The sequence below is a fragment of the Zingiber officinale genome, chromosome 2A (genome assembly GCF_018446385.1).
Source record: "Zingiber officinale cultivar Zhangliang chromosome 2A, Zo_v1.1, whole genome shotgun sequence".
Taxonomy (NCBI): domain Eukaryota; kingdom Viridiplantae; phylum Streptophyta; class Magnoliopsida; order Zingiberales; family Zingiberaceae; genus Zingiber; species Zingiber officinale.
In genome coordinates, this window is record NC_055988.1 from 93657743 (window position 1) to 93685311 (window position 27569).

Sequence of the window (27569 nt, forward strand, 5' to 3'; positions counted from 1 at the left end):
TCTAGAAGGTATAACTAGTAGTTTTTCCTTTTCCGCATCATACTAGTTATTTATGGAAATAATACCAAATACAAGAGGCTTACGTTCTAGTATTTCGAATATGTTTTTCGGAGTTGTGTTTTTTTTTGTTTTATTTTTCCTTGTGATTTGATTGTTCTTTTCGGTTAACCTAAAGTTATTTTAGGAAATTAAATATTAGATTTCTATAAAAGGCTTTGTCTAGTCGGTGGTGGTTGCTCCCATATCCAAGAAGGTCATGTGCCTCGCCACGTCAGTACTGGGAACCAATTATGGAAATTAATATTTAATGGAATTAATAACTTAAGGTGATTTGGGTCGAACGTGTTAAGTTCCGCAGGAGATCCAAGTCAAAACCTAAAAGAACAAATAGATTAAGTTTTGGATCAAACGTGTTAAGTTCCGAATCAAACGTGTTAAGTTCCGCAGACGATCCAAAATTTAATTTAAAAGAACACATGGTAGCTAGGAAAAGGTTCAGACATTTGTACAAAATTTTTATACAGTGGAACCTCTAGGCTTTCCGAGTAGCAACCAACAATTGGTATCAGAGCTAGGGTTTTGCCTCTGTGTATTTGGTATTAGTTTAATTATGCACATGTCATACATAATTTAGGTAGGTTAATAGTAGGATGTGCTAACTTTGTGGATGCAGGATCCAACTATTATGACTTTTAGTTATTATGTGTGATTGGACCCTTGGACACGTCAAGGGCATTTATATGTGTGTGCATGATTGTATTAAAAATACAGCAGGAGCTGTATTTAGTTTTATTAGGATTTTATTTTTGATCTAGATACATGTACATTCCTTTTATGGAATATAGGATCAAAAATGTAAAATTCTATTTATGTCGTGGATCAAATCTTGCAAAGCGTGGAACCTTCTAAGGACCAGAGGCGCAGCGGAACTAGGAGCAAGATGGATGCGACAGCTAGACCCGGTGGCGGTGGCCAAATATGGCAGCAGCTTGGGATGACAACACACGGAGGACAACTATAGATAAAAGTCATAATAGTTGAAAATTAGATTTTCTATTTATTGCTTTTATATTGTGTTGTGTGTGCATGTTAGTATACATGACTAGTAGGCTAGCATAGTTAAAATTCCTCGTTTATAAATAACTAAGTGGGAGAGGGATTTTTAAATAAATCCCATGGTCTCCATTACTGGTTTGTAAGTGATGCAAACAAGCTTGCGCATTGGCTCTGAGTGCCTTCCTCCATAACGGATGAGCTTGTTTGTGGATCACTAGAATAGACTTCCATTTTTGGATGACTATAGGAAGTTAATTAAGAGCATGTGATCTTCTCCAACGGAAGGGGCATAATCTTATTAATGGACTTAGTGTCAAGTAATGGTATACACTTAGACACATCTAATAGTATCCTCCCCATCGGAGTCACTGCTATTATTTGTGTGACCAAAAGACACCAACTATTAATTTTATTTGCCAAAAAGTTAGGTTGATAAGATAATAAAATTAATGGGTTAAAATCCTCCTTTTACAAATATTGAATTTGTATACGTCCACACTAACGTGGCATACAAAATTCACGGTGTTTTGAGGTGTTGGTTAATTTAAAATAGTATTGTTTGAGGAATCAATATTATTCTAAATTTAGAGTTCTGACCAAAAGTTATTTGTGATTCTTAGGATGACTTTCAACCCACTGTCCATCATACTTCAACAGAATAGACTTACTGGACCCAATTACATAGATTGGAAAAGGAACCTGGACATTGTTCTTACTGTTAAAGCTATAAATTTGTACTGACTGAGTCTTGCCCTGAAGCACCTACTGGTGAATCTACCCAAGAGGAGATTGAATATCATAGGAAATGGGTAAAAGCATATGAGATGGCGCGGTGTTACATTTTGGCTTCAATGTCAAATGTATTACAACATCAGCATCAAGATTTACCAACAGCTTATGATATTATGAACAATCTCAAGGAACTCTTTGGTCATCAGGATAGGGCTTCTAGACAAGAAGCCATGAGAAAAATAATGACAACCACCATGCAAGAGGGTACTCCTATGAGGGATCATATCCTAAAGATGATGGTTTATCTGAACGAGATACAGATCCTTGGAGGAGAAATTGATGGGGAAACCCAGATCGATATGATCCTCCAAACACTACCTAGAAGTTTTGAGCAATTCCGCCTGAATTACAATATGAATAAAAGGGTATATTCATTGGCGGAACTACTGACAGAACTTCAGGCAGCAGAAGGATTGTTTTGTCACAACTCTCATATTCACTATGTTGAAAATGGTTATACTTCTAAGCCAAAAGGAAAGAAGAAGAAGAAACAAGTTGGTTCAGCAAAGAAAGTGAATAAAACTCAGAGTACAGGATTTAAAGCTGGAGTGAAGAAGCCGAAGGGCAAGTGCTTCATCTGCAAGCAGTCAAGGCATTGGAAGGCGGACTGTCCTCGTAGGAATCAGAACAACAAAGGTATATCTCATGCTCTAGTTGTTGAAACATGTTTAGCGGTGTTATCTACCAGCACCTGGTGTGTAGATACGGGAGCCACTGATCATGTCTGCAATTCCCTGCAGGGGTTCCAGGAAACCCGACGACTAACTGAAGGAGAGATTACCGTCTACATGGGCAATGCTACTAAGGTGGCGGCTATTGCAGTGGGAGACGTCTACTTATCTTTTAGTAGTAATAGAAATTTGGTTTTAAGAAATTGTCTTTATGTACCTAGTTTTAGAAAAAATTTAATTTCAGTTTCTAAACTGTTTTTAGATGGATATTCAATTTCTTTCAGTAACGATGTAGTTATAAAGAGAAATAAAGTGATTATCTGTTCTGGTACATTAGTTGGCAATTTGTATACTTTAAATCCAATTTCTTCCACAAAGCAAAACATGGAAATTTATAACTCATCTTCTAACTCAAATAAAAGAAAAGAACCTTCAGAAATGAACCAAGCATATCTTTGGCATCTAAGGCTTGGTCATAGTAACTTAAGTAGGATTCAAAGGCTAATAGCCGATGGACTTTTGGGTTCATTAGAGTTGGAAAATTTTCCAACTTGTGAATCTTGCTTGGAAGGTAAAATGACCAAGAGGTCATTCAAGGCCAAGGGGTATAGAGCCAAAGAAGTGTTGGAATTGGTTCATTCTGATTTGTGTGGTCCTATGTCTGTCCAGGCAAGAGGTAGTTTTGAATATTTTATCTATTTTATAGATGATTATTCAAGATACGGATATATTTACCTAATGCGCCGTAAGTCTGAGTGCTTTGATAAGTTCAAAGAATACAAGGCTGATGTGGAGAAACGATTAGGTAAAAGTATCAAGACACTATAATCTGATCGTGGTGGCGAATACCTCTTAGGAGAGTTTAGGAATTACTTATCAGAGGCCGGGATTCAATCCCAATTATCTGCACCTGGAACACCCCAACAGAATGGTGTAACAGAATGAAGGAATAGGACTCTTATGGAGATGGTTAGATCGATGATGAGTTATTCAGAATTACCAAATTCGTTTTGGGGATATGCTCTGGAAACAGCAGTGTATGTTCTGAACTTAGTACCTTCTAAATCAGTTTCTTCTACTCCCATAGAATTGTGGAATGGGCGAAAACCCAGTCTAAGACATATTCGGATTTGGGGTAGTCCAGCACATGTGCTGAAACCAGATGCTGATAAGTTAGAATCCCGTACAGAAGTTCGTGTGTTTGTAGGATATCCCAAAGGAACGAAAGGTGGTTTATTTTATAGTCCTAAAGACCAGAAGGTCATTGTTAGCACCAATGCCCAGTTTTTAGAAGAAGACTATATAATGGATCACAAGCCCAGTAGTAAAGTTGTTTTAGAAGAACTAAGAGAGGACACGTCTACTTTAGTACCAACAGTACAAGATGAAGTACCACAAGAGACTGCAACACGTGTCACACATGATACACAACCATAGACAGTGCCTCGTCGTAGTGGGAGGGTTGTGAGGCAGCCTGAGAGATTCATGTTTTTGGGAGAGTCTTCGGACTTGATCCCGAGTAAATATGAACCTGATCCCCGGACATATGACGAGGCATTCCAAGATATAGATGCAGCATCTTGGCAAAAGGTGATGAATTCTGAAATAGAGTCTATGTACTCTAATAAGGTCTGGGAGCTTGTAGAACCACCTGATGGTGTAAAAGCCGTTGGATGTAAGTGGATCTACAAAAGGAAAAGATGGACAGATGGGAAGGTAGAAACCTTCAAAGCTAGGCTTGTTGCGAAAGGGTACACTCAGAAAGAGGGAATCGATTATGAGAAAACCTTTTCACCGGTAGCCATGCTTAAGTCTATCCGGATACTCTTATCCATTGCTGCTCATATGGATTATGAGATTTGGCAAATGGATGTCAAGACAACTTTCCTTAATGGAAGTCTTGAGGAAAACATCCATATGTGGCAACCAGAAGGGTTCATTGAAAAAGGCAAAGAGCATCTAGTGTGCAGGCTTAATCGGTCCATTTATGGACTGAAGCAAGCTTCAAAATCTTGGAACATCCGGTTTAATGAAGTAATCCAGTCATATGGATTTATTCAAAGTCCAGATGAGTCTTGTGTATATAAGAAGTGTAACGGAAACGTGGTGGTATTTCTTGTACTATACATAGATGATATTTTGTTAATTGGCAACAATGTCAAGGTATTATCAGACGTAAGGGTATGGTTGTCCAAACAATTTGATATGAAGGATTTAGGAGAGTGTGCACACATTCTTGGGATCAAAGTAATAAGGGATCGCAAGAAAAAATGTTGTGTCTGTCCCAAACTTCATACATAGATACAATCCTTGCTCGTTTTAGTATGCAAGATTCCAAGAAAGGTTTCTTACCTTTTAGGCATGGAATAACTCTATCTAAAGAGATGTCTCCAAAGACATCAAAGGAGATAGAAGACATGAAAGTGGTTCCTTATGCTTCGGCTGTAGGAAGCCTTATGTATGCAATGCTATGTACGAGACCTGATATCTGCTTTACCGTGGGCATGGTCAGTAGATATCAGAGTAACCCTGGACAAGGACATTGGACTGCGGTAAAGCATATATTAAAGTACCTGAGAAGGACTAGAGATTATATGCTAGTTTACCAAGCAGACGATTTGCTCCCTATGGGTTACACGGATTCAGATTTCTAATCAGATAGGGACAGTAGTAAGTCTACATCAGGCTATGTGTTTACTTTAGGAGGTGGAGCTATTTCATGGAGGAGTGTTAAGCAGAAATGCGTTTCGGACTCAACCATGGAAGCTGAGTATGTAGCAGCCTCTGAGGCAGCTAAAGAAGCAGTATGGCTCAGGAACTTTCTAATGGACTTAGATGCGATTCCTGGTTTGGCCAAAATCATCACAATTTATTGTGATAATAGTGGTGCAGTCGCAAACTCGAAGGAACCACGAGCTCATAAGGAAAGTAAACATATAGAGCGCAAGTACCACCTGATACAAGATATCGTGAAGCGAGGAGAAGTTGTCATCGCCAAGATTGCATCAGCGGATAACCTGGCAGATCCTTTCACTAAGGCCCTTCCGGCGAAAGCTTTCAATCAGCATGTGGAGAGAATGGGAATCAGATGTATTGTAGAAGATATGGCAGCTTAGTCATTAGTATAAGTAGGAGATTGTTGGAGTGTATACTGAAAGCCTAAGCTTTGTAAACATTCATTATGAATAAAGAATCACATTTGGTCAAATTGTCTACATTTAGTTGTAGTTGTTCAATTAATTTATACTGTAGATAACATAGTATGTGGTGCCACATGCAGAAGATGATGTTATCAGTACCTTATAAATTATAAACAGTAGCTCACGACCAAAATGGAAAGGAAAAAATCATTAGACGGTCGTAGTGTAATTAGGTATCAGTTTATCTTGACTATATAATTACACTAGTACACTTAGAGTGTAATGAGTAGGACCATTTGAGGTCGTTTCTTTTATACTGACTTTATAAAGAAACAAAGACCTCGGTTATTATGGAAGTGTGTGCTCTTAATCCTAATATAATAACAAGCACATATATTTGATATTTATTTCTTTAATTTATCAATGGGTGAGATTTAGTTCGATGAATCAATAAGCCCGATAAGTTGGGAAATGGTATCACTTATAGTGTTTGTTGTTGATTATAGAAGGAAACTGTGTCCTAGAGATACTAGGCTGATAATGTCCTCAAGAGGAGCTCATAAGGATTGTCATGTTAAACACTGCAGGTGGACTTAGTCCGACATGATGATAAGGTTGAGTGGTACTACTTTTGGACTAAGATATTAATTAAATGAGTTGTCAGTAACTCACTTAATTAGTGGACATTCGATATCTTAAACACAGGGAGACTAACACACTCATAATAAGAAGGAGCCCAAAAATGTAATTTGGGATTGGTGCGGTAGTTCAATAATAGTTCTCTAGTGGAATGAATTATTATTGATAAAATTAAGTTGTGTGTTCGGGGCGAACACGGGATGCTTCATTTTATCGGGAGACCAAAACCAATTCCTCCTCTCGGTCCCTATCGTAGCCTCTTATTTATAGAGTACTATACCCACCTATACCCACTTTCTATACCCACCTATACCCACTTTCTATACCCACCTAATAGGGGCCAGCCAAGCTAGCTTGGGAACCAAGCTAGGGCCGGCCTAAGCATGGTTTAGCTTGAACCCAAGCTAGAGGGGCCGGCCATATTAAATTAAAAAGGATTTTAATTTTAATTTTTATTATGTGGAAGATATAATTTATTTAAGAGAATTAAAATTAAAATATCTCTCTTGTAAAAGATCTACAAAAGATTAAAGAAAGAGATTAGATCTCTTTCCTTATTTGTAGATTGGTGAGATATTTTATTTTCTCTTTAAAAATTATTCACATGTCGTTAAATTAAAATTATAGAAATTTCTTTTTATCAACCATGAAGAGATTTTTGAAGAGAAATTTTATTTTTAAAATTTTCGGAAACAAATTAGGAAGTTTTAATTTGTTGATTAAAACTTGTCTAATTTATTTCTTTTGATGTGGCCGGCCAATATTGTTTTAATTGGAAATTTTATTTTATTTTTCTCAATTAAATCATGTCAAGGAAATTAAGGAAATTTTATTGTAATTAAATTTCCTAATTTGCCTAGGCCAAGGAATATAAAAGAATGGGTGGGGGTGCCTTCATGAGAGACAACCTCTATTATTTCTCTCCCTGTTTTGTTCCTTGGTGTGGCCGGCCATCATCATCCTCTCCCTCTCTTCCTCTTGTGGTGGCCGAACCTCTCTCTCCCCTTGGAGCTCTTGTGGTGGCCGGATACTACTTGGAGAAGAAGAAGGAGAGAAAGCTAGCATCTCTTGGAGCTTGGTTGGTGTTTTGATCTTCTTCCTTCGTGAAGCTTCCTTGTTGTGGCCGAACCTAGCTAGGAGGAGAAGAAGGTGGTTGGTGGTTTCTCATTTCGGAAGATTGTTGCCCACACAACGTCCGAGGTTAGAAGAGGAATACGGTAGAAGATCAAGAGGTCTTTCTAGAAGGTATAACTAGTAGTTTTCCTTTTCCGCATCATACTAGTTATTTATGGAAATAATACCAAATACAAGAGGCTTACGTTCTAGTATTTCGAATATGTTTTTCGGAGTTGTGTTTTTTTTTGTTTTATTTTTTCTTGTGATTTGATTGTTCTTTTCGGTTAACCTAAAGTTATTTTAGGAAATTAAATATTAGATTTCTATAAAAGGTTTTGTCTAGTCGGTGGTGGTTGCTCCCATATCCAAGAAGGTCATGTGCCTCGCCACGTCAGTACTGGGAACCAATTATGGAAATTAATATTTAATGGAATTAATAACTTAAGGTGATTTGGGTCGAACGTGTTAAGTTTCGCAGGAGATCCAAGTCAAAACCTAAAAGAACAAATAGATTAAGTTTTGGATCAAACGTGTTAAGTTCCGCAGGCGATCCAAAATTTAATTTAAAAGAACACATGGTAGCTAGGAAAAGGTTCAAACCTTTGTACAAAATTTTTGTACAGTGGAACCTCTAGGCTTTCCGAGTATCAACCAACATGGATATCCAAGTTGTACTTGGGGGTGCCTTGAGTCTAGAGGTACACTGGACACGACCCGCTCAAGAGGAGACCACATATTAAGCATCATTGGTTATTCCTCTTAGTAACTAATCTTTTGACTTGAGACCTTCATTTATTCTATGCGTGAAGTTATGTGGTTTAACGCCGTTAAAAGCAGTCTTTAATCGGATTGTGATTAATACGGTAGTTGGGTGTATGACAAAACGTAGATAGAATAGTGTTGAGTCAATAGAGGATTCATCGCTCTCTTGGATTAGGAGTTAACATCCTGGCCGCTTGATAGAGATATTAGTGACTCAAAATCCATGGCCATGGGAGGAATGATTTATCATTCAAGAGGAGTCTATTATATCTTGGAAATCAAGTAAAACAATTAATTTGGTAATGATGCATAATGTAATGTATCGAATTAATTAGGATGTAGGCTTTAGATGAAGAGATTGAATTACATAGTAATCAGTTCATAGTGGTTTACAGTTTATGACTGATATTAATTTTATCGCGTTGGGTGGCTAAAAACTGTTGCTAGACGATTACCTTAGTGTGTGTATGGATTTACACTGCCTTCGTGTATAAAACCTAGAGGGTCGTACGTAGACATGAACAATGGTATCGGAAGCTAGTCGAGATCAAGATCAAATATGGATTTATTTGATACAAAGAAGAGAGAATTCGAATAGTCATAATCATGATGATTAATAGAGAATTCGAAGAGTCATCATAATGATAATTAATGAAGAATTTGAAGAGTTATCATAATGAAGGTTATAAATGAAAAATTTATGGAGCCTATAACTCTTCATCTTCCTTATTAATGAAGATCATAAATGATGAATTAATTGAAAGCTTAACTCTTCGTATTCCTTAGAAGCTATAAATAGCAATCCTCGGAAAGAATCAAGGTAAGGATTTCATTTTCTCCATTTCTCCTTCGTCAACTTGGTCTTCCACCGGAAGAGATCGGTAGTGCTTCCAAGATTTTGTCGATCCAAGTGGCTAGCACCTAACGGATCGTATCAAGTTCGTGATCTAGTGCGCGTGGATACCGCTAGAGGAGTCACACGTGAGACTCTTATCTGTCTATCTGTCTGTGATATCATTCACACCTATCGAGGACTCGAGGTATGTTTTATATTATTTTTATGTAAAACTATATGTACCACGAAAGATTCATGATTTAATATATGTCTTCTGCTGCGTTCCGAACCCAACACTTTCTAGGTGAGTAAGATATAGTTATATTCAGATAAGGTAGATAAAGTCCCTCAGGCTCTACGAGAACAAAATACTAAAACCATTGAGTTGTATCCTTGGTGTCCATGGAAAGCCATAAGAATGTTACAACTTACAAGACATGGTGAAGAATAATGTCAAACATAAAGTATGAGATGTATGCAGTAAAAGATGATTTTAACAAATATAAGATCAATAACTCAATTATAGAAAAACATCAATACATATTTGACACATGCCAAAAAGGTGTAATCAACATTCAAAGACACAATCAAATATAATTCATGCCAGCAAAATTGTTGAGAGAATATTCAATCTACCAAACTAGAATCTAGTAAAACTAATTCAATCCATCAAAAACCAAAATCAATTCCAAGACATGAATACACCAAGTGGGAAAAAAATAATTAGTATCCATCGCTCTCCTACAACAAAAATAATAAAATATACTTACATATTTTTGTGCAGCCCAATCATTCTTTCATTGTCCTCCTTTATGAAACAATTGCTCAAAAGTGTCGACCATGCTTGGAAGCTCTCCCGTCACAGTATCGGCCTTAAAAATTAAAGCATTATTATCATATAAATTTTAAAATAAATATTATTTTTAAATAAAACTTGCAGTAGCGTGATAGTGTTGGACCAAAGACTTCGATCCATGAGCGCCCTCAAGTGGCCTACAAAATCGATTATTCGTATTCTTCTCAGATTGTTCCTGAAAAAATAAAGAATAATATTAGTTTCGGTAATATTAAAATATTTATCAACTAATCTCATTATTACTAACCATTTGTTCCTTTTTTCCAAAATAATCACAAAGAAAATTCCAATCATCTTGGTTTACTCCCTTATACGGTTTCCTCTTTGGCACATCCTTATTTTGCAACCCATCGAGCTGCTTCCAGTGCCTCCTCATCTTACACCTTCATTCTCAAATTGCTCTCATGGCGAGTCTCTCCACCTCTGCCTTCACCAAGCTCGTCTTTGGATATATAAACTTGTTCTTAAAAAAAAACTCATTAATGCTTAGGTTATTATTATTATTATTATTATATAATTAAAATAGTATAACATAATTTTCCAAACTTACATCAAGACGATCAAAAATGAATTGATTTTCAACCAAAGCCACATCCTCCCAAGCTGTAATACGAGGAGATATTGTATCTCGAACAATTTGAGCTATTAAGTTATTAAACCATTTTCCAGTTTCTCCAACACTACCCCCTGTATACTCTTCAAACTCAACCTCCAATTTATCATTTTTTCGTTTTCTTAATGCCTTCTCAAAAACTTTACTACAAGATTGCCCTCTCCATGTTGTTTGTCTGCCTCCATTCTCTCTTGATCCACCATCTCCAGTACTAGAACCACTAGTATTCAAATTAGACATCCTGTAAAAAAAATAAAAAAATAATAACATGAATAATGAATGACATCATAAACCATGGAATAAATGGACAAAATCATAAAGAATAGATAAACCAACAGTAATATGAATAAATATATTTCTTACTTCTTCTGATGTTGCATCATTAGTCTCATTTTCAATACTATCATCATCATCAATTTCAATACCACCATCATCTTCTTCATTATATTCTTCTATTGTGTCATCCTCAAAATCGTCATCATCAACTATAAAATCACCTATATTGTGCAACAAATGATCGATATTTATAATCTCTGTCGGTTCGATATCATCACGATGGAAGCTGGTATTCTCAAACTCGGGTAAGTCTACCACCAATTGCAATGATCGTGAATTAATTTCTTGCACTATGTGAGCAGCGATAGTAGTTGTGTCAACATCATTTTCAGCTTCAATATTTGGATAGTCCCATAAATTCCGTGGGGTATAAGCCTGAACCAATTTCCACATTGGGTCATTCTTGTTGTCATTCAAGTAATACACTAATTTCGCCTGTGATGCAAGTATAAATGGATCATTCTTGTACCATTCTGCCCCAGTATAGATGCTTGTGAATATATTGTCCACTTGAATTCTTCTTTTCCTAGGATATGTGTCAAACCATTTGCACTTGAATATTAACACTATGCAATCTTTTAAATAACACAACTCTATAACTTCTTGAAGAACACCATAAAAGTTTTTCCCTCCTACACCAGGTACAAGAATACCGCTATTTTGTGTGGTTCGCCTCACATCTCGTTCTTCCACAAGTAACTTAACGCCATTGATAAAAGCACCAGAGTATGAGTACACACTGAAATTGGATCTATTAGCTAATGCATACAATTCATCTGTGGCTTCACATGACCCCGTTGCTCGCATTTCATTAACCTAAAAAATGTTTAGAGAAGTACGATACAAAGATTTAATTTGATTTGAAATTATTCAATTCAAATGCAACCTATTTTTATTTAGGATTGAACAATTTATCATATTGACTTGAACATGTTTTTTACTTACCTTATCCCGAAACCACATTGGAAACTCAATTTCTTGTTGTTGTTCCACATTCCGCACTCCCCTAGCTAGTAGATCATTTCGATGCTCCCTACATTTTAAAATATTATTATTAGCTACATGAGATTTAAAATAATATTATTAGCAAATAATATGAATTTAGTTATAGATGACTTACTCAAGGTACTTTTCAACTTATGATAATTATTTAACACATACCACTCTGCCTTACTCCGTAAAGAAGGTTCAAGAACTTTGAACTCTTTCTTGCCCAAGGGTCGACCAACATGCTTGAATATAGAAATAACTCGGGAAGGGCATGTGTTCACCCTATCATCATTTCTTTCTGGGCGATTATATCGGGTTTCGATATCTCGAAAATACATCGAACAAAAGGTTAAAGCCTCATTAACAACAATGTAAGCTTCAACAATTGATCCCTCTGGACGTGCTCGATTATTAACATATTGTTTGTAAATACCCATAGCTCGCTCAATGCAATACATCCATCTAAAATGTACAGGACCACCCATTATTGCCTCTTGTGGTAAATGAACAATCAAGTGAACCATAATATCAAAGAACGCTGGAGGGAATATTCTTTCCAACTTGCATAAAATAAGCACAACATTTATCTTCAATAATTTAAGATCACTGACATTCAAAGTCTTGGCACATATTTGTTGGAAGAAATTACATAACTCAATGATAGTTTCACCCACTTCTTTCTTCAAGTATGGCCTGATTCCTGCCGGTAATAAACGCTGGACCAAGACATGACAGTCATGAGACTTAAGTCCCAAAATTTTACAAGTGGTCTCATTGACATTTTTTGATAAGTTGGCAGCAAAACCATCCGGAAACTTCACCGATTTGATAAATTGACAAAATAAACGTCTCTCTTCAGCACTTAACATATATGTTGCTGGTGGCTTCTTCCATTTATTTCCATCTTTGTAGAGATGCAACTCTTTCCTAATCCCCATGGCTTGAAGATCTAGTCTCGCCTTTTCTGTGTCTTTTGATTTTCCTTCTATGTTCAACAAGGTGCCAAGAACACTATCACATACATTCTTCTCGATGTGCATTACATCCAAGTTATGTCGAAGTGGTAAGTGTTTCCAGCATTCAAGATGGAAAAATATGCTTTTTTCGACCAGTTAAGCTCGATAACTGAACGTTTGCGCTTTATACCTCCATATTGCTTATGCTTTCCTGGAAGACCAACATGCACATGTTCTAATTGAGCTAATATATCTTCAGCAGTTAATTCTCTAGGAGGAGATCTTGGTTCCACCTTACCATCAAATTGTTTGCTTCGCCTCATTGGATCATTTAAAGGAAGAAAACGTCTATGTCCAATGTAAGCTATCTTACTCCTTATGCCTTTTGAAGGAGTGTCTTCGTTACAAGTTGGACATGCTTTATACCCTTTTGTACTCCATCCAGACATTAAAGCATATGCAGGATAATCATTAATGGTCCATAAAACCGCTGCACGCATTAAGAAATTATCATTAGTCACTGCATCTCGAGTATTCACGCCTTCCCATAATTTTTTTAACTCTTCAATTAGTGGTTGAAGGAAAACATCCATGTCTTTTCTAGGTGATGTTGGTCCAGGAATTAATAAAGACAACATTATGTTTTCAGACTTCATACACTTCCAAGGTGACATGTTATATGGAACAACCATAACAGGCCACATGCTGTAAGTCATGCTCATGCTACCAAATGGATTAAAACCATCTGTTGCCAAACCAAGGCGCACATTTCTAGGATCAATGGCAAATGTTGGAAATTTCTCATCAAACATCTTCCAAGCAGAACCATCCGCGGGGTGCCTTAAAACACCATCATCTTTTAGCCGTTCAGCATCATGCCATCTCATATCTCTTGCAGTGTGCCTAGAACTATACGAACCCTTTAATCTCGGAGTTAGGGGAAAGTATCGCATTACTTTTTTTGATATTTTTTTACCTTTCGTATTTTTGTCAACCCATCTACTCACGCCACATATAGGACAATTCAGAAGCTCAGCATTCTCTTTCCAATAAAGAACATAATCATGTTCACAGACATGGATTGACTCGTACCCCAATCCTAGTTCACTTAACTTTCTCTTTGCCTAATAGTGTGAGCCAGGTAATATTGCTTGAGGAAATGCCTGCTTCAATAACTTAACTAACATATCAAAAGATTTGTTACTCCATTTGTTTAGTACTTTCACATTCATTAATTTTACCAAGAAATTAAGCGTTGAGAAATTTACACATTCGGGATACAATTCTTTCTCAATCTCCTTCAACATATCATCAAAATTTTCAGTTTGGAAACCTTGATGTCGAACAGGCTCACTGGATTCTCCTATCTCTACTGGTCCAGTCAAATCAGCCAAAACATCTATCATTTCATCTTGGGCATCACTATCAGATAAAACTTCATGCTCTATTAGTGGATGTTCATATTGCTCACCATGGTAATCCCACACTTTGTATGACTGTTGTATCCCATATTTTATTAGGTGTATCTCTACTAAGCGTAGTGGCTGATACAGATGATTCAAACAAGTATTACATGGGCATCTTATTTTTCCCTCTTCATTGGTGTACTCCATAGCTTGTGTTACAAACATCCGAACACCATTTTTATATTCGAGAGAGATTCGATTCTTCACACTCATCCAACTTTTATCAATCGTCATTTTGTAAAACTACAGAGCAAGCAAACTTATACATTAAATTTCATTACATGCCATGAAATCAACCAATTCCATACATTACTATCTAGTTGAATATTACTAACTGAAGAATAAATTGCCAACTTCTAAAACTGATCCATTAACATTTATAAAAAACCTCTAACAAAAATTACAAACAAACCATATAAGACAAAGGAAAAAATAACATTTTAAAAATTGAATTTGAATAAATGATGACTTCAATAATTTAGCAAGAACTGAAAGGTTGAATTTTATGGCAAAGAGAAGATTTTGAGTAAAGAATTGCAAGTAAAAAAAACAAAAAATAATACCAAAACACTAACGAACAATGATTTCAAGCAGGCTTGTAAATAGTTTCCATCCATAAATCTCTCCTTCTCTTGAATATATCTGAATCATATGCATAAAGAAACAAGTATAACAAGATAAAACATCGTATAGCCAAAAACAACCATAAAAAAACTTACAAGAAAATAACTTTTTAGTTTATGAGGCACAAAAAACAATTCTTGTCCAATCCAACTATTTCACCGTCAATACAAGTTTAATATAGCAATGCAAGCAAATGCCTAAAAAAGGAGATATAGGCGGGAAAAAAATTAAATACAACTAAATAAATAATAAAAAATAAAAAGAAACTGAAACGAATAGAGAGATGACTAACAATGGGTTGTTATTGGTGATATGCACAGGTGTGAGCGGCGTACCCAAAACGTCGAGAAGTAGCCTTAGATCGGACCTCGAATAACCCAACTTTGAAGTCGAAACAGGAGGAGCACGACAAAGCCAATGGGCCCAACTCTCATTCCGCGATTCCCCTTATCGATTGCAATCAAATTTTGATCCTGCCTCTTCCGATTAACAGAAGCTCCCTGAGAATCCTTCACTTGAAGCCACTTCCCAATAGAAAAAATAGATTTGGAAGGAGATGATTTGGGGATTTTAGGCGGGGAGAGAGTGTTGATGATTTTTTAGGGATTTTGATTGCGACGGGAAGATGTGGAGTGAGGAGGGTTTTGGTGGGAGATGAAATTTTACACATTATATATACAATAATTATTTAGATATATAATACTTATAAGAAATAATATACCAATTTTGCTATGTTCAACCGTTAATGGAATAAGGAAAGAGAAATTACGGTTTGGTAAAAAAAAATACTATTAGGCAACATTTGGAATGCGTTGTAGAATGATATACCTATTTTGCAACGCTTCTAGCTTATCTTTCTGCGACGCATAATTGAGTCGCGTTGCCAAAAGATAGAAAGCGGGGGAGAGAAAATTTCCTACTACATTTTAGCGATGTGAGCGTTCTTCGCGTCACCAAATGCTCACATATGGCGACGCATTAACTTTGTCCGGTCGCCAAATAACCTAAAATAAAAGAGGGAAAAAGTAGCTGCGCAATTCGCAATTGTAGCGACGCTGAGCATATTGTGCATCACCATATGGTAACATTTGGCGACACTGACCATGTCATGCGTTGTAAATGTTAGGATCTTTCGTACGGCTAGAGAGGGGGGTGTGAATAGCCGCCCCAAATTCTCGCGTTTCTTCCTACGATTAGGGTTAGCGCAGCGGAAAATACAATGTAGAAACGACAAAGAAAGAGATCAAACCTCAACGCATCGATGTAACGAGGTTCGGAGATGAAACTCCTACTCCTCGGCGTGTCCGTAAGGTGGACGAGCCCTATCAATCCGTCGGTGGATGAGTCCCCGGAAAACCGGCTAAATCAAACACTCCTTCTGGGTGGAGAAACCTCGCCACAAAGTCTCTTGCAACAGCAAGATAAGTGTACAAGAAATACAACAAGAAGCAAGAACAATAAGAATGTAAAAACACACACTATCTTGCCTTCGACTGGTTTCCGTTGACGAAGCAGCAACTTCTCGGAACGATAGCAGCAGCTGACCAGCCGGGGAAGCTCACACGAAGCTTCACGAAGTAGAGAGCTCAGCAAAGCTCAAGCACAGCAAGAAGCAGGGGCAAAGAGAAGAAGAAGAAGAAGTTCAACAGTAGCTTCTCAACCTCTTTTATAACCTGCGAAGAAGACAGAAGAAACTAGCCGTTGCGTCGCAACGGCTAGAACCCTGATCGGTCTGTGGACCGATCAGGGAAGAGTCCTTTGTTGCTCGCCCCCGATTGGTCCACGCATCGATCAGAACTCTCCGATCGGTCCGGGACCGATCGTGGAAGAAGCTTGTTTGTCCCCCTCGATCGGTCCATGGACCGATCAGAACTCCTGATCGGTCCATAGACCGATCAGGAATCTCTGATCGGTCCGGGACCGATCAGCTTAGGCTGATCGTCCCCGACCGATCAGCCCTCTCGCGCCCGCCTCCTGCTCGCTTCGATCGACTCGATCGGTCACCGCACCTATCGCTTATCACACAATATGTTATTATTACCGATCGGTCACCGCACGATCCGAATATTCATGATCACCGGATCGATCACCGATCGATCCATCATGGTTTTCGCCCAAACCAAGTTCAAACCAACATCCGGTCAATCTTGACTGTTGGTACATCATGCTTAGCATCCGGCCACCCTTGACCCGCTAAGACTCTCCACCAAGTGTCCGGTCAATCCTTTGACCCACTTGACTTTCTCCTCTTCACAAGTATCCGATCACCCTTGATCTACTTGGATTCCCAACACCCGATGTCCGATCACCCTTGATCCATCTGGATTTTCCCTTGCCTGGCTTCACTCACCGGGACTTTCACCTAGCTTCACTCACTAGGGTTTTCACCGCTTCACTCACCAGGATCAATCGGCTTCACTCACCAGACTTCCAAACCGCCTGGCTTCACTCACCGGGACTTTCCACTGCCTGGCTTCACTCACCAGACTTCCACTTTCACCTAGCTTCACTCACTAGGATTTTCACCGCTCCACTCACCAGATTTCTCGACCGCCGGCTTCACTCACCAGACTTCTCCACCGCCTCGGCTTCACTCACCAGACTTTCTCATCCGCCTGCTTCACTCACCAGGACTTCTCCGACCGCCTCGCTTCACTCACCAGACTTTCCACACCGCCAACATCCCGCTTAGGACTTTCCCACCGCCTCGGCTTCACTCACCGTGACTTCTCCGACCGCCCGCTTCACTCACCAGACTTTCCACACCGCCTAACATCCCAGTTAGGACTTTCCCACCGCCTTGGCTTCACTCACCAGACTTTCCTCTAGCTCCCTGCTTGGACTTCTCCGTGCCAAGTCTCCATACTTGATCTTTCCAAGCCAAGTCTCCATACTTGGACTTTTCCTGCCAAGTCTCCATACTTGGACTTTTCAGGTCAAGCCTGCTTGGACCTTTCCAGGCCAAGTCTCCATACTTGGACTTTTCAGTCAACCAGTCAACCTTGACCTACTATTCACCAATAATCTCCCAAACATCTATTCTTGTCCCATATCAAGAATAGAACCCCTCACGAGTGTCAACATCAACATGCAACTCAACTAGGTCAACCTTGACCTAAAGTTGCATCAACAATCTTCCCAAGTCAAACATCAAAATACAACTCGAGTCAAGTCAACTTGAGTCGGGTCAACCAGGTCAACCTTGACCTAAGGTTGCACCAACAATCTCCCCCTTTTTGATGTTTGACAAAATCATAATCAAGTTAGGTTAACCCGATAACCTAACTTAGGTTTTCCAACCATCTTCCAATGTCCAATGTTCTTTCCTTGAACATTCTCTGGACATTCTCCCCTTAGGTTAACCCGATAACCTAACTTGGGTTCTCCAATAATTCTCCCCCTTTTTGACACACATCAAAAAGAATTCCAATGTTCTTCCTCGAACATTCCTTGACATTCTTCCCCTAGCTTAGGTTAACCCGATAACCTAACTTGGGTTTTCCAATAATTCTCCAATGAACGCTCTCCCCTTTTTGACACACATCAAAAAGAAAAGGAGGGTATCAAGGTCAAGAGTTTCTTCCTAATGAAAGTCCCATACCTTTCATTGAAACTCTTAATTTCCCCTTGATACTAAGCTCAACAATCCACTTAGTGATAATCCCATATCACTAATCCTCAAGGAGTAAAAACTCCCCCTAAAGGTCAACTGACTAATAGTTAAAACTCTCCCTAAAGGCCAACTCCCTTACCATTGCACCAACAATGTCTTGGAGAGTTTCAAACCTTTATAAATCTAAAACCAACTATCACCAAATTTCGACATGCAATGAATTTCAAGACATTGGCACGCTTATCGACTCACCGGATCGGTCACCGCATCGATCCATAAGACTGGATCGGTCCAAAGGACCGATCAGCCTCTGGATCGGTCCAATGACCGATCCAGACACTGATCACTGGATTTCTGATTTTCTTCTCCCGAAATTCGAAACCCCTAATAAATTCGAAAATTCAAAAATTGTGAAATTTTGAGGATACATTCCTCATAACATACATTATCATGGAAAATAATTTTCTATGAAAATAGTTTCCATTTTCAAATCTTGATAAAATTCAAAACTTTGAAATAGTTCAAAGTTAAGTCAGCTTTGTATCACAATGTTCAATGATGAGTGCTATCATTAGAAAGCTTCATCAAGGTTTTTCAAATCAATTTCAAAATGATTTTAAACCTTTTAATTGGGACCACAATCTTAGGGCTATATGCACATGACTTGTACACAAGCTTTCCTATGATCCCCATTTCTTGAATTAGGCTCATCTAGGTACAAGAACTATGTACCTTGATCCTAACTCATGATCCTAATATCTCACACACATCTAAGGTGTATCAAATCACATTCAAGTCAATTTGATGTGAGATATGGGTTTAGGTATCTTAGACTAAGGTCTCATGCATTTTCTAAACACAAATTTGATCTTAATATCAAAATGTGTTTTTCATCCTTAAATCAATTTCATTGATTATTAATGCAAGAGATGATGACATGGCATAAATTAATAACATAAATGAAAACATGTGCCAATGTCATGATGTCATGGCATAAAGTTTGAAACTAAACTAACACATGACATATAGATAACCTAAGCATTATCATGACATTTCAAATGATAATAAAATAAATATGATGTCATGGCATGGCATATGGCAACCAATCATGGCAAGTTAGCACAAATAAAATACCTAAATTCCCTATCTAAGTATCCTTAATCACTTAGCTAACTTAAGTCCTAATCCTAGATTGCCCAAAGTGCTCCAAGAAAATGTCAAAACCCAAATTGGCATTTCTTGATCTCTTGTTTGATTTATACCATTTAAAATTCTACACGAGTAGCACTTCTAATTTAAGGCCCGGATTGCCTTGATTACCTAAGAGAATATCAAAATCCCAATTTGATATTTCTCTAGGTTTTTCAAAATTGTGTCAACTTAAAGTGAGATTAATATATTCTCACTTTGGCACACTTTACTCTTCCAAGGAGTGAATGATAAAGATTATTCCATTTCATTTTCAAAGGTTCCCAAAAACCTTGAAAATGCTCCTTGAGTGTCAATTTCCTCAAAGTTGGGTTAACTACCCTTCTTATTGGAGTTGACACTCTCTAACCCATTTATGGGGTAGAGAAGATGCTCCTAGGAACCCAATACCTATTTGAGCTCATTGGGTTCACTAAATATTCACTAGGGATGACTTCCCTAGCAACCCTCCTAATGACCCTCTTAGGCTTTAAAGCCTTGGTCATTTGGGTCTCATCAAGGTCAACTATAGGGGTGACTTTCCTTGTGACCTTGGTGGTGGTCTTCCTAGCCCTAGGTTTTGTTCCATAATCGAATGGAACACTATGATAAGTGGGCTTGACCACTTGGGACTTAGGTTTGTGACCCAAACCTTTCTTGTCCTTGAACATTTGACCCTTAGGCCCTAGAGTTGACTTCTCTAAATTTTTAAAGGCCTTTTCTAGGGTATCAAGCCTTGACCTCAAGACTTGATTCTCCGTTTCTAATACCTCAATTTTTGATTTATCACTCTTCCTTGAGGTATTCCTAGGCATATGTCTAGTCTTCTTGGGATTTCTACCTAGGTTTTCCTTAACTTTAGAAGCGTTAATCCTAGGGTTGGTATTTCTAGTGTTATCCTTACCTAGGCTAACATGTTTAGCTCCTAAGCACATGTATTGGTTCCTAAAGTTAACATGCTTATCATTATTAACAATTGCAACAAAACTACTAGCATGAGTTTTATTAGAATTGCAATAATGAACCTTAGAGATTACCTTAGGGTTTGCCTTAGCTCCCCCTATCGATGTGCCCGGTCTCTTGCCCTTGTGAGGTTGCCTCCCCCTCGGACAATGGCTCCTATAGTGTCCCCTTTGCTTGCATTGGAAGCACACGATGTGCTCCTTGCCTTTGCGTGTTGGGACTCCGGCTTCCTTGACCTTTGGTGCCGGTGGAGTCTTTCTTACCCTCTTTGGACACTTACTCTTGTAATGTCCATGTTTCCTACACTCAAAACACATTATGTGTAATTTGCTTGAAATCACAGTGTTTGAGTTACCTAGAGTTGTGAATGGAGATGAGCTTTCTTCTTCAACCCTTCCGGAGGTGGAAACTTCTTCTTCTTGCTCCGAACTTGAACAAGAGGAATTCTCCTCCTCTTCTTCCTTGGATGTTGAGTAGCCCTCAACTCCCAATTCGCTCCCTCCATGATGTGAGCTACTTGGCTCACTAGGCTCCTCTTCATGGCTTGAAGTGGAGCTCTCCTCATGGTACTTGGCCAAGTTATCCCATAATTCCTTGGCATTGTTGTACTTACCTATCTTACACAAAATATTAGTAGGTAATGAAAATTCAATTGTTTTAGTTACCTCATTGTTGATTGTAGATTGGTGGACTTGTTCCTTCGTCCACTTGTTCTTCTCTAGAGGCTCTCCTTCTTTATCCATTGGAGGAGTAAAACCTTCTTGTACACAAAACCAATTCAACATATTAGTCCTAAGAAAATACATCATCCTTACCTTCCAATATGCGAAGTTGTCGTTGTAGAAGGGTGGAATGGTGATGTCTTCTCCGAATTGATCCATCTCTAGCTTTGCTCCCACGGGTGTTGATCCGATGAAGAGCGACCTCGCTCTGATACCACTTGTTAGGATCCTTCGTACGGCTAGAGAGGGGGGTGTGAATAGCCGACCCCAAATCTTTCGCGTTTCTTTCTACAAGCTAGAGTTAGCGCAGCGGAAATACAATGTAGAAACGACAAAGAAAGAGATCAAACCTCAACGCAAGGATGTAACGAGGTTCGGAGATGAAACTCCTACTCCTCGGCGTGTCCGTAAGGTGGACGAGCCCTATCAATCCGTCGGTGGATGAGTCCCCGGAAAACCGGCTAAATCAAACACTCCTTCTGGGTGGAGAAACCTCGCCACAAAGTCTCTTGCAACAGCAAGATAAGTGTACAAGAAATACAACAAGAAGCAAGAACAATAAGAATGTAAAAACACACACTATCTTGCCTTCGACTGGTTTCCGTTGACGAAGCAGCAACTTCACGGAACGATAGCAGCAGCTGACCAGCCGGGGAAGCTCACACGAAGCTTCACGAAGTAGAGAGCTCAGCAAAGCTCAAGCACAGCAAGAAGCAGGGGCAAAGAGAAGAAGAAGAAGAAGTTCAACAGTAGCTTCTCAACCTCTTTTATAACCCGCGAAGAAGAGAAGAAACTAGCCGCGCCGAACGGCTAGAACCTCGATCGGTCCGTGGACCGATCAGGAAGCCTCCTGTTCGGTCCCGATTGGTCCACGGACCGATCAGAACTTCCTGATCGGTCCGGGACCGATCGGGAAGAAGCTTTGCTTCGTTCGTCCCTGATCGGTCCATGGACCGATCGAACCTCCGATCGGTCCATAGACCGATCAGGCTCTGATCGGTCCGGGACCGATCAGCCAGGCTGATCGGCCCCCGACCGATCAGCCCCTCGCGCCCGCCCGCTCGCTTCGATCGACCGATCGGTCACCGGACCTATCGTTATCACACAAGATGCTATTATTACCGATCGGTCACCGCACCGATCGAATATTCATAGATCACCGGATCGATCACCGATCGATCCAGATGGTTTTCGCCCAAACCAAGTTCAAACCAACATCCGGTCAATCTTGACCTGTTGGTACATCATGCTTAGCATCCGGCCACCCTGACCTGCTAAGACTCTCCACCAAGTGTCCGTCAACCTTTGACCCACTTGGACTTTCCTCTTCGTTAGTATCCGATCACCCTTGATCTACTTGAACTTCAACACCGGATGTCCGATCACCCTTGATCCATCCGGATTTTCCCTGCTCGGCTTCACTCACCGGGACTTTCACCTAGCTTCACTCACTAGGTTTTCACCGCTTCACTCACCGAGATTTCAACCGCCTCGGCTTCACTCACCGGACTTCCAATGCCTCGCTTCACTCACGTGACTTTCCCATGCCCGGCTTCACTCACCGTGACTTCCACTTTCACCTAGCTTCACTCACTAGGATTTTCACCGCCTACTCACCAGATTTCCCATTGCCTGGCTTCACTCACCGGGACTTCATTGCCCGGCTTCACTCACGTGACTTTCCCATCGCCTGGCTTCACTCACCAGGACTTCTCCACGCCTCCACTCACCGGGACTTTCCACACCGCCTAACATCCCAGTTAGGACTTTCCACCGCCCGGCTTCACTCACGGGACTTCTCACCGCTAGCTTCACTCACGGGACTTTCCACACGGCCTAACATCCCAGGTAGGACTTTCCCACCGCCTGGCTTCACTCACCCGGACTTTCCCTCGTGCCAAGCTCCCTGCTTGGACTTCTCCGTGCCAAGTCTCCATACTTGGACTTTTCCAGTGCCAAGTCTCCATACTTGGACTTTTCCTGCCAAGTCTCCATACTTGGACTTCCGAGCCCTCTCCGACCTTTCGGTTTCCGCCAAGTCTCCATACTTGGACTTTTCAGGTCAACCAGGTCAACCTTGACCTACGGTTACACCAATAATCTCCCAAACATCTATTCTTGTCCCATATCAAGAATAGAACTCCCTCACGAGTGTCAAACATCAACATGCAACTCAACTAGGTCAACCTTGACCTAAAGTTGCATCAACAATCTTCCCAAGTCAAACATCAAAATACAACTCGAGTCAAGTCAACTTGAGTCGGGTCAACCAGGTCAACCTTGACCTAAGGTTGCACCAACAGTAAAAAGTCATATTTCTTGTAGTGTCTTGTACTCAGTGTTGCTTTCCTAAATAGCCTACTTAAATTGCTCATGAATGACTCGAAATGCTTGGCCATCTCCTCAGCCGTGGGGTTATCTTGTCCTAGACATGAAATAGGGACTAAATTTATTACCCCGGATGGGTTTCTTCCATAAACAACTTCGAAAGGGCTCAAATCAATGGTCTTATTCTTTGATCTATTGCATGTGAATTATGCTTGAGGTGAAACTAGATCTCATTGCTTCAGTTTGGTTCCTGTGAGACATCTTAGAAGATTTCTCAAGCTCTGGTTCACTACCTCGGCCTGACCATCCGTCTGAGGGTGATAGGCGCTGCTGAAGTTTAGCTTCATCCCTAGCTTTCCCCATAAAGTCTTCCAAAATTAACTGACAAATTTAATATCACAATCTGAAGTAATAGTTTAAGGAATACCATATAAATGCACAATCTCTTTGAAGAAGAGAATGGCAATCCGAACAGCATCCATAGTTTTTCTGCATGCCACAAAGTGAGCATCTTGAAGAATTAGTCCACCACAACTAGAATAGAATCTGTAGTCCGTTAGGAGCAGGGTAAACCCAATATGAAATTCATGCTAACCTTGCACCAAGGGGCTTCGGAAATTGGTAAGGGAGTATACAAACCAGCATTGATGAGAGTTCCCTTAGATTATTGACAGACAAAGCAACAGTCCACGAAATGAGCTACGTCATTGGTTAGCTTGGGCCAATAGAAGTTGGAAGAGATGAGGGCTAATGTCTTATCTCGGCCAAAGTGTCATTCGTTATGCAATTCAATGATAATGTGGTGCCTTAAGGAACAGTCTGGAATGCATAATCATAGTCCACGAAAAAGATAACCATTGTGCAAAGTAAAATCGTTGCGAAGCCCATTAGTTACCTCCTAAAATATCTTGCTGATATATGAGAGAAAGATCCAAAGTCGACAACCCTAATGCTCATGATAGTAAGCAAGGAAGAGTGACAACTTAGAGCATCTGCAATACAATTGGGACTCCCGAATTGATGCTTCAGCGTGAAGGTGAACTCCTGCAAGTAGTTTACCCACTTGGCGTGTCGACTACTCAACTTGTGTTGGTTGTTGATGTACTTCAAAGTCTCATAATCACTGAACAAGATAAATTCTTTTGCACGAGATAATAATGTCAATGATTCAACGATTGCACAATAGCGTAGAATTCCAGGTCATAGATAGAGTAATTTTTCTTGGCACCGGATAGTTTCTCGTTAAAGAAGGTAATATGGTATCCTGATTGACTTAGAACACCACCAATGCCAATGCTAGATGTGTCACAATTTACTTCGAATAGATGTTAGAATGGGTGCTTGAGTTATCTTTTACTTCACCAGTTGAAAACTAATCGTAGCCACTTTAGTCCACTTGAACTCATGCCCCTTGGGACACTCAGTGATAGGAGCAATCAAGGCATTGAAATTTTGAATGGATCGACGGTAAAAAGAGATCAATCCATGAAAATTTTAGACATTATGAATGATTTTTAGCTGTGGCTACTCCAAGATTGTATCTATCTTTGATAGATTTGCATGAACACCATTAGTAGACACTATAAATTCTAGAAACGAAATTGAGGTTGTGAAGAAAGAACACTTCCTATTGTTGACGAACAAGTGTTCCACCTTTAGCTTCTCAAAAACAGTTGGAGGTGATTGAGGTGCAAAACCCATGTCGGACTATAAATGAGGATGTTGTTAAAGTATACAACCACGAATCTGTAGGTCCCTTGCGATCAACAAGAGGAGGGTAAATTGTCCTGCACAAAAAAAGACTGTTTACTGACATGGCACGGTCCAGGCGCCCGGACCCTCTTCGAGCACCCCAGCGTGGTAAATCTTATCGTCACGCAAACGGCTACGCAACGGGTAAAATATAATATTTTATCTAGTCCAGGCACCTAAAACAGCTTCGGGCACATGGACCGCCTTTGAATAAGGGTGCCTCGCCGAGGCGCACCTGGTTGGACCAAAGTGGTCCGAGCGTCCAGACTTCAGTCAACATAGTGTTGATTTTCTGCCTGGGAATTTCTCTCTGGCTTCTCTCTCTTGGGTGATTTCAACGATCTGGAATAGGGCTCATCGAACTCATTTTTCAGCCTTCTCAAGCAATCTTCTGCTTTAACTTCTCGCCTCTCGGAAATGCCGCTTGCTTCCTTCTCGTCCGCCAACGTACTCTTCCACAGCGCCTCATCCCTCGGACGCACTGAGCCTGTCGATTCTCTCATGTGTCGTCCTTCTCGCTAGCTGCGTCTTTCGCTCAATTTCCTGTGCTCCTAAGTTCCTACACACTTAGACACAAGGCATCAAAAGACAACAGGAGCTAACTTAACTTGGTTGATCACATGAAAACTATTACAGGGTACTTACAGAATCTTCCTATGAAAGGTCACAAGACCTGATGCATGAATCTCATGAACGTGTTGGGTGCATTGGACAATCCGAAAGGCATGACCATCCACTCATACAACCCATGTTGTGTCTTGAAAGCGACCTTCCATTCATCTCTAGTCTTGATTTGAAGCTGGTGGTATCCACTCCTAAAATCGATCTTGTAGAAGATCTTAAAGCCAGAAAGTTGATCCAACATATCATCTAAGCGAGGAATCGAAAATCTATACTTCACTGTGATTTTGTTGATGGCTCTACTATCAACACACATGCGTCATGAACTATCTTTCTTTGGCACAAGTAGGGCAGAGACTGCACAATGGCTCATACTCTCATGAATATAGCCTCGTCTCAATTGCTCTATAATTTGTCACGTGGTAGTTCTTCGACATCCTTAGGGCTAAGAAGGTATGCTAGCCGATTAGGTAAGCTTGACCCCAGAACGAGGTTAATCTGGTGTTGAATGCTCTCATAGGGGGCAATCCCAAAGGAAGGTCTTCGACCATCAAATAAGCAAAGTTGAATAGGAGTTGGTACACCTCTAAGTCTAAGTCTATTACATCGCTTTCGTAAGGAAGCAAAGCATAGACCATGCCTCCATGCTTCATCTCGTTCAAAAATCTAGACATAGAAAGTAGTGTAGAGTTATTGATTACCAAATTTGAAGGGGTTCCTTTTCATCCAAGAGCCAATATGATGTTCCTCCCTTTGATACTGAGGGTGTAGGTGTTCTTCCGTCCATCGTGGATGATACTACGATCATATTGTCAAGGTCATCCCAACAATATATGGCATGCACCCATTGACACAACATCACACCATGCTCGATCGTAATACTTGTTGCCAATAAAAAAAAAGTTAAAAGACATCGTCTATCTACAGTTATCTCCCTCTCTTTGCTCAGTCATGGCAACTTGTAGGGTTTTAGATGATGATCCATCTTCAACTGCAACTTTTGCATAACTTCTTAAGATACAATATTTCCACAGCTTCCACTATCAATAATCATCTTGTAAACTTTTTTTGCAACTGTGCAAGTTGTGTGAAAGATGTTAGTTCTCAACCATTCATCTTTTGATTCTTCCATGGGGACCAGTAGACTTTTGCGTATGACGAGTCACATGACCATCTCCATAAAGAATCTCGTCATTGATGTCATCGTAAATCAGCTCATCAATCTATTTGGATTCATCTTCCATGTCTTCCTCAAATAGTAGGGTTTTGTTTTTTTTATTAAGGGATCTTTTACAATCTGAAGCTTGATATTCCTATTCACCACATCGAAAACACTTGATAGATTAGGATTACCTTGTGGTGGCTCCTGGGAAGGGCACAACTCTTGAGGGCGAACAACTCGATTGTTTTGATTGCTCATATTTGTTGGTCTTTGGTTTTACTACTTTTCAATAGTCAAGGCTCATTGATAAGCCTTTAAAACAGTCCAAAGTGAGTGGAGGCTCAGGTAATCTTGTAAAGACTGTCGTA

The 27569-nt window shown here is 39.7% G+C and overlaps 1 protein-coding gene across 1 annotated transcript; it reads right to left on the reverse strand.

Annotated features, from left to right (window-relative positions):
- Window positions 1–12845: 12845 nt before the first annotated feature.
- LOC122043812 lies at window positions 12846–14375 on the reverse strand. Its single transcript, XM_042604388.1, has 2 exons — window positions 14031–14375; window positions 12846–13886 (listed from the first exon to the last, which is right to left on the reverse strand). The coding sequence occupies exons 1-2, from the start codon at window positions 14373–14375 to the stop codon at window positions 12846–12848; spliced, it is 1386 nt and encodes a 461-aa protein (XP_042460322.1).
- Window positions 14376–27569: the final 13194 nt, after the last annotated feature.